The sequence below is a fragment of the Bicyclus anynana genome, chromosome 22 (genome assembly GCF_947172395.1).
Source record: "Bicyclus anynana chromosome 22, ilBicAnyn1.1, whole genome shotgun sequence".
Lineage (NCBI taxonomy): Eukaryota > Metazoa > Arthropoda > Insecta > Lepidoptera > Nymphalidae > Bicyclus > Bicyclus anynana.
Window position 1 is genome coordinate 6,179,051 of NC_069104.1, and position 8,679 is coordinate 6,187,729.

At 37.3% G+C, this 8,679-nt stretch overlaps 1 protein-coding gene across 3 annotated transcripts; it reads left to right on the top strand.

Moving 5' to 3' along the window:
* Positions 1-6,964, top strand: LOC112047970 (uncharacterized). 3 transcript variants are annotated; one of them, XM_052888425.1, is made up of 6 exons: positions 1-158; positions 1,432-1,519; positions 2,214-2,300; positions 3,862-4,113; positions 5,762-5,894; positions 6,741-6,964. In XM_052888425.1, the coding sequence occupies exons 2-6, from the start codon at positions 1,439-1,441 to the stop codon at positions 6,947-6,949; spliced, it is 762 nt and encodes a 253-aa protein (XP_052744385.1). In that variant the 5' UTR covers positions 1-158; positions 1,432-1,438; the 3' UTR covers positions 6,950-6,964. The 3 variants fall into 3 exon arrangements, with proteins under 3 accessions (XP_052744385.1, XP_052744386.1, XP_052744387.1); XM_052888426.1 differs by having other exon boundaries at positions 16-63; XM_052888427.1 differs by having other exon boundaries at positions 119-249.
* The last annotated feature ends 1,715 nt before the right edge of the window (positions 6,965-8,679 follow it).

Genomic DNA, 8,679 nt, shown 5'->3' on the forward strand with positions numbered 1-8,679 from the left:
CCACTATAATACAGTGTTTTAGCGAAAGGTGGCATGACAAGACCAGACAACTACGCAGTTGAGGTTGCTTATATTCTGTGTAGTGTTTATTTTTGTTCGTTTCTTTCTTTTAATATGTTTGTGGTCATTCATAACATATTTACATTGGCTGGAAACTGGCAAGTTATTTATTATTATCTTTTATTTAAAACAACTGAGTAAAAGTTAGGTGTCAACGTTTAACATAGGATGTTCCATAGCAATATGTAGGTACGTTATTGCACATTAATTCAGGCGTACGAGTATATTAAGGTACTATTTAGGATTTTTTTCGGAATCTCATCATCATCATCATCATATCAGCCGATGGACGTCCATCGGCTGATATGATGCAGGACATAGGCCTTTTGTAGGGACTTCCAAACATCACGATACTGAGCCACCTGCATCCAGCGAATCCCTGCGACTCGCTTGATGTCGTCAGTCCACCTGGTTCTGGTTCCGAGACTTAGTCGCTTCGGAATCTATATATTATTAATTGTTATACAAAAAAAAACATCAGAGAAATATTTGCAATAGGTACTATAAATAAAGGCGCTTGACTTTTGAGATACATAAAAAACTAATGTAGGGAAACTAGTTTTAACTTTATTTTCCTTAATCAAATGTGGCATAAAACTTGTTCTATCGACAAATTGACTTGGGAAAACCTAATTACATTATACCTAAGTGAAAGTATGTGATAGTATGTTTGTTATTCATATACGGCGCAAATACTAAACCTAATTTTCTGTGGAATGGGAGATAGATTATTGTTATTGTAGGTACGAGTAGTGGTAGGTAAACACAGTGGGATGCACCATAGATAATCGTACATAATGTTTTCTGTGCCATAGATCTCAATCTTCTACAATACTTAAATACCTTAGAGAGGGTGTGGGTTCGAATTGAATTGTGTGTGCATTTGAAATTAAATATCACGTGTCTCAAACGGTGAAGGAAAACATCGTGAGGAAACCTGCACGCCAGAGAATTTCTTAATTCTCTGCGTGTGTGATGTTTGCCAATCCGTCTGCCCTCGTAACTTTAATTTTAAGTTTTCGAGTAATTATTATCACCATTATCTTAAGTTTAATATTATTACCTGACGTTTCGAAAGAGCTTGTAAACTAAGCCTATTTGGAATAAATGAATTTTGACTTTGACTTTGAATTTGAATCCGCATTGGGTCAGCGTGGTAGGTAGGTAACCTCCTGAAATCGAAACATACGATATTTTTTTCGGGAATTTGGAAGGATTCCATGCTTTTCGCGAGATATGCTAAAATAAAAAACTTTAACGAAAAACATGGCCGCGGTTGTCTGCTAGTGTTGTACCTAAGTACAATATTAAATAGACTATACTTATTATAAGATATGTATAATAATATCTATTATAAAAATATTTTTACAGATCCAAAATGCGTGCTAAAACAAAATGGTGTTTTGATTTGCGGTCCAATCTTCGAGCCAAAAATTTCGTGATTGGATATTGGCACCTGGTAATGAATTAATTGAGTATACTCAAATTTCAATATCCTCATATTACTACTATAATGTGAAAGGTCCTCGAAAAACGTGAAATAAAACAGCGCTAGTAGCTTAATAGCTCAAGCTTTGACGGCCTCCGTGACGCAGTAGTATGTGCTGTGGATTTACAAGACGGAGGTCCTGGGTTCGATCCCCGGCTGGGCCGATTGAGGTTTTCATACTTGAACTTGGCTGGTGGTTTCAGGCGTAGCTAGTTACCACCCTACCGGCAAAGACGTACCGCCAAGCGATTTAGCGTTCTGGATTAGCCCGCTTCCGTCTTAGATTGCATTATCAATTACCATCCGGTGAGATTGTAGTTAAGAGCTAACTTGTAAAGAAATAAAAAGAAAAAAAAAAGATTAAATATATTTTCGGTTATCCGAATATACAGATGAAAGTTTGTTACAAACGTTCGAGTCTGGAATTTGTCATTTCCATACATTTTGTTAGTTTTCGAAGCGTTAGTGCTTGTAGAAAACGTATCGATGTGTCACTTGGCTAGATGCCCTGGTCTGACCGCTTAAACACATCACCTTTCTCACCTTCATCAACAGCCTGTATCCGTCCACCGCTGGACATGGGCGTTTCCGAGAGCGCGCCACCACACACAACCCTCTTTTTCTCACCTTATCTATAATAATCTTATTTGCCACTTTGTTTCAGATCGCCGGTCTGTTTAGCACTGTATTCCATTTAATGGTTGCGTACATTTTGACCGACGGCTTTCGATGTGAAACCAGCAAAGAATCCGTAAGTATTTTTATAATGAAACCGTATATACTTCATCTTCTAAGCCGCTTCAGCACTTGGCCTGATGTTGGCAGTCATTTCTAGTTATCATTAACAGACCATATTCGGTTCACTGTTGAGCACGAGTCTCCTAAAATGAGAGGGGTTAGACTGACAGTCCAACACACTGGAATAATGCTGATTGGCAGACTTCACACACGAGTTATGAAAATTAAAAATTAAGAAAATTCTCAGGTATGCAGGTTTCCTCACGATGTTTTTCCTTCACCGTTTGAAACACGTGATATATTTAATTTCTTAAAATACATATAAATAAAAAGTTGGAGGTGCATGCTCCGGACCGGATTCGAAGGCAGAGGTCATATCCACTGGGCTATCACGGTTCTTTGAGAGTATAGGATCACATGTACAATGTACCTACACCTGTGGGTTATGAATACAGACCGACCGCCATTAATTTCTTATATCTGTTACACATACTCGGCGTCATTACGGTGCTTCAGTTGTTTAACAGTAAGATACCGTCCGCCTATTTAATAAATCTTTTTTTTTATCTGGCGGATTTAGTTTTACACAAATCCTGCGGGAACCAAGGATTTTTCCGGGAATCCAAAATAAATTAATAATAAATTAAAAATAATAGCCATACTGTTATAATTGTAATTTTTATTCATAATTTGTAAAATGTATAATTGTAATTCTCTCATAATCATTCTTCATCTCATAAATATGTAATTCTCTCTCTACTTATAATTTAAAAATTTTAAAGTTCTCCTTTAATTTTTTTCTTTTGGTTTTTGACAAAATGTGTAAATTCAAATTTATATTTTGTTTTTTTCTTTCTATTTGTCAATTTTAATTATTATTCTATTATTCGTACGACCTATACTTTTTGCATGCTGTGGCTATCTATAAGTAAAATTATGTGTTATGCTACCCCTATTTGTAAAATATTTTGTATGTGTTCATATAATTTTGTTGGTGGTCCAAATAAATAAATTAATTAAGAATTTAAACTTAACTTTATCACCTAATTTAACTTGTTCGTCACACACTTCTTATACTTTCTTACTTTTGTTTCACTACTGTGGAAGTGATTACCACAATATACCATTCGAAATTTCAGCCAAATCGCTTCAGTAGCCGCAGCGCTCACACTTACACACAAACTTTCGCCTTTATAATAACCTAAGAGATAGCCGTGATAGCCCAGTGGATATGACCTCTGCCTCCGATTCCGGAGGGTGTGGGTTCGAATCCGGTCCGGGGCATGCACCTCCAACTTTTCAGTTGTGTGCATTTTAAGAAATTAAATATCACGTGTCTCAATCGGTGAAGGAAAACATCGTGAGGAAACCTGCATACCAGAGAATTATCTTAATTCTCTGCGTGTGTGAAGTCTGCCAATCCGCATTGGGCCAGCGTGGTGGACTATTGGCCTAACTCCTCTTATTCTGAGAGGAGACTCGAGCTCAGCAGTGAGCCGAATATATGTTGATGACAGAAGAGATAGAAATGTTAACTGGTAGTGCTAACAATAATATAAAACTCTGTTTTGCAGCTCCGTGCAGTCCAATGGAGTTGGTTGGAGCCGTTTTTGCTGTGCACAAACATGGGTGCCCACGGGTTCTATCCTTACCCGTTAATATTCAACTACCACCCTAACCCAAACATCCAATACTTGTCGTTACCTGAGGACAAGCCTCCCTGTCACACTGTGATGTCAGTTATATACGTGAATGATATCATGTACTTCCTGTTCAACGTTCTTTGGATGTGCTTTGTCTTGTCTTACATAATCGGTATTCATAAAGTAAGTATATTATTTTCTATTTATTTATTTACTAGCTCACGCTGCGCGATTTCACTCGCATGGTTTCTGAACCCATAGGAATTCGTGGATAATATATAGCCTATAGCCTTCCTTGATAAATGGGCTATCTAACACTAAAAGAATTTTTCAAATCGGACCAGTAGTTCCTGAGATTAACGCGTTCAATCAAACAAACGAACTCTTCAGCTTTATAATATTAGTATAGATTTTTTTATTATTTACAAGTTAGCCCTTGACTACAATCTCACCTGATGGTAAACGATGATGCAGTCATAAGATGGAATAGATGGACGGGCTAAGGATGAGGACGAAAATCCACACGTCTGTCGGTTTTTACACGAACGGAACGCATGGCGGTACGTCTTTGCCGGTAGCAACAGCCGAAGCCTTCCATCAGCCAGACCTAGAACAATTAAAAAAACCTTAATCGGCCCAGCCGGGGATCAAACCCAGGACCTCCGTTTTGTATATTCACCGCGCATGCGCCACATATACCACTGCGCCACGGAGGCCGTCAAATCATTTTTTTTAATAGAGTGCGCGCAAGATGAGTCTGGCGCGACTGGCGATTTACTTGATCATTGTGCTTTCTTCATAGGTCTTTACAAGTTAGCCCTTGACTACAATCCCCGTGATGGTAAGTGATGATGCAGTTTTAGATGGAAGCGGGCTAAACCTGTTAGGAGGAGGATGAAAATCCACACCCCTTTCGGTTACTACACGGCATCGTAACGGAACGCTAAATCGCTTGGCGGTACGTCTTTGCCGATAGGGTGGTGGAACTAGCCACGGCCAAAGTCTCCCACCAGCCAGACCTGGACCAATTAAGAAAATCTCATCTACCCAGCCGGGGATCAAACCCAGGACCTCCGTTTTGTAAGTCCACCGCGCATATCACTGCGCCTCGGAGGTCGTCAAAATTTCTCTCCACGAGATTATCTCGTTGGTCGCATATTAGCGCAATTGGAATTATTTATAAATAGTTATGTATAAAAAAAGCAACAAACAGGCCAAGTGCATGTCGGGCCACGCGCAGTGTTGGGTTCCGTAGATTTTAGAAAATTGCTCTTTAAATCCTTAATATTGCACAAAAATACCGATAGCGATGCGCCACGCCAACGGATAGACGATAAAAAAATGCATCGTAAATTTAATTTTCAGTTTTCGACTTATTATTGTCACCATTATCTTATAATATTAATAACTGAAGTTTTGAAAGTGCTTGTAAACTAAGCCTAAGTGAATTGACTATTGACATCCTCACTTGGCATGTAAGGAAAGAACCCCAAAAGTTATTTCTTTTATCAAATTTTCTCTTACGACTTTAAATTCTAATGGACGGACGGACAGACAGACGGACGGATGGATGGACGGGATGGACGGATGGATATAAGGGTTCCTTGTGGACTACGGAACCCTAATAAAATCCAACAGGAAATTACTCTACGTAATTACCCATGTTTAATTCTGAAACCAAAGCAATCTCAAGATATGTTGACTCCAGAATGTTCGATTGCAAAATTAACAAATGCAATTATTGGCACAAAATGTTTTTTTTAGTAAGTTAAAGAATGTGTTGAAATACCTAAATATATATTTAAATATTAATTTGAATCGTTTTTTACAGAGAGATCCAGGGCCCTTGATCACGTTCTTCATCGCGACCTGTATCAAGTTGGTTTTCCAGGTAAAGGGTGTATTCGAACAGTCATCCTTTGGCAATGCCTTCCTGGACATCTTGTACAAGATCGTGGATATATGTAAGATTCCCACAAATTCCTGAGTTTTGATCTTATACCAAGCTCTGTTTTTTTTTTAATATTGAATAGGCTCGCTCTTGACTACGATCACACATGGTGGTGAGTGTAGATGTGGCTTAGCTTAGCAAAAAACGGCCGTACTATAACTTTTCTCAAAGTTATTCAAAAAAAAATTTACCCCCTTTTTAGGTTTCGATGCCTAAAAAACAGGCATTATAAAGACACGGTATATTTCAAATATCATTGAATTTGAACTTGTCATAATTTCTTAATTTTGTCACTCACTGACTTACTGTCAATCAAGTCAATCTATGTTATTTAAAATATTTTTAATATTTATATGGTCACTATAAAATGTCGATAAGTTAGCTAATTACGTAATAATTTGAGACAAGAAATCCCTTAATTACGGGCTGAATAAAGTAACCGAATTGGTATTACATGGATCTCACAACTTTTTACGGTAGAAGAACTGAGTTGCGAGAATGCTGTATTTTGCAAGTGTTGTTTTTGATGGCATTCATTATTGTCTTATATATATACTTATGTAACGTGGCCACTCTCTCTATCGTTTTCTCGCTTCTTTTTCATGCCACTAGTCGGAGAGTGGTAGGGCCATCCCGCGGTTTCACCCGCGTAGTTTTCGTTCCCGTGAGAATATGGGGACAAATAGTATAGCCTATGTCACTCACAAAAGACGTGGCTTTCTAATGGTAAAAGAATTTTTAAAAACTGTTTTGTAGATCCAAAGATTACTCGCTTACAACACCACAAACTTTACCTCTCTATAATATTAGTATAAATGTATAAAATCAAAAGTATCTACCAACTACTTTCTCATTACAGGTCTTATAGTAATATTCCTGCAAATTATTTTGAAACATATAAAAGAGTTAAGAAAGGACAAAAATCGAAAACAACCACCAGGATTTTTTGAAAATCTGTACATCGTAATGAAAGCGAAAGAGGAAAAAAGAAAGGAACCAGTATTTACCATCAGCTACAATGAAAAGCCTCCTATTATAGAAGAAAAGGAAGGAAAAGTGTTGATATAAAATCTTTCTACATTACTTTGAATTATTTTATTTAACACTAATACTACAAGTAAAATGTATTTGGAAAGAAAATGAAAAATCATAGAACCAAAAAAACAAGTAAGAGAAATGAAAACCTGAACAGAACAAAATTAAAGTTATTAAAATAACAGAGGCTTTTTTTATAAACTCTGAAGTTTTGTCGGATCATAGGCAAATATACGATACGCAAGTTTTGCTGGTATTGGCTGTGTTTAATGAAATTGGTCCATGCAAAAGGCCTAGGTCCAGCAGTAGACGTCCATCGGCTGATAATGATGAATGATGAATGATGAACGAAATTGGTCATCCAAAAGAATAAATTGACAGTGACATAATTGAGGAGTAAAAGATTAGCTTCGTATGGACATGTATTGCGGAGGGATGAAAGTCATATTAACAAAAAAATGAATTTGCAAGTGGTAGGACACAAGAGTAGAGGAAGTCCAAAGAAGAGATGGTTGGAGTGTGTGAAAGAGGGCATGCAAATGATGAATTGACAAGTAATAGAGACGAATGGAGAATATTGACACATTTTGCCGACCCCACATAAGTGGGAGGGAAAGGAGATGATGATGGTCATCTAAAAGAATAATCATTTGTATATATAAAAGAGTAATATAACTATGTACTACCGAATTATTTCTGATTCTATATCACTTATACACCTGTTAAAGGGTTTTTCAGATAGCATGAGTACGGTGACAGTCGCCTGTGACGTTCGTAATACGTACCTACTGTTATCATGAATCGCGGCAACCTTTCAAGAGTGAAATGAACTGTCACCCGCACCGTCCTACATGAAACGAATTCTACTAAGTAATAGAGTTTACCGACGACATACATTAATGTCTACCTATCTTTAAATGATCTTTTGATATACCTAATAGGTATACGAAAAATATTAAATATACTTCAAAATGTAATACCTTTATGAGCGCAATTGTGGCATTGATAGGAAACCGAAATACGGAAAATGTGTTTCGAAATTAATAAAGGCACATTATCGCAGGTATACCCTGTATACTCACCACAACCAGCTTAGAACATTTGGAACTGTTCCAGGTGGAAACAGTATACCCAAACGTTAACATGAAAAAGGTTTAAACCCACATTGTATTCAAAGCTTTATTGATAGACAATACGGTTGAGTTTTGTGTGAAACTTTTCATTAACCAATGACATTTTCCGATGGCTGTACCGCGAATACCATTATTATGGAGTTAAGTAGGTAATATGCCAACGTCTGCTATGCAGTTTGGAGATGTTTTCTTTGGGTTGCATTTTCAGCGACAAAGACGGTTAGCCTGAATTAAGGAAATAACCTGCAGTTTTCGGTTAGCGGGGAATTTCGTATGCCAGTGTTGCCATGAATTTTAAGCGGTTTCTCCACTTTTGTGATAACGTGCACGTGTTTAAATATTATATAAGCCTTGTACAGATAGATATAAAAGTCTTACGCACAGATTTATTTATAGTAGGCGAGCCGAAGAGAGGACTATTGGATTTACTCAAGCGCGGCAGATGAAGTAAGGGAGTACACCTTGTACGTTGTTGAGTACCTCCACCAAGTATTTACTACCCTCAATATAGGTGGTTTAGTTTAAGTCAACCAAAAAAACTAACTTCAAAAACACTCAACCAACACGTTAGATAAGGCTGAGGTAGATTACTTAATAGCTAAAGGTTTGCATTTCGGAAATCTAACGATT

Coding starts and splice junctions, on each gene's coding strand:
- LOC112047970 (XM_052888425.1), top strand. CDS start 1,439: ATGCGTGCTAAAACAAAATGGTGTTTTGATTTGCGGTCCAATCTTCGA. Junction 2,301..3,861: donor GTGAAACCAGCAAAGAATCC/GTAAGTATTTTT, acceptor TCTGTTTTGCAG/CTCCGTGCAGTCCAATGGAG. Junction 4,114..5,761: donor ACATAATCGGTATTCATAAA/GTAAGTATATTA, acceptor CGTTTTTTACAG/AGAGATCCAGGGCCCTTGAT.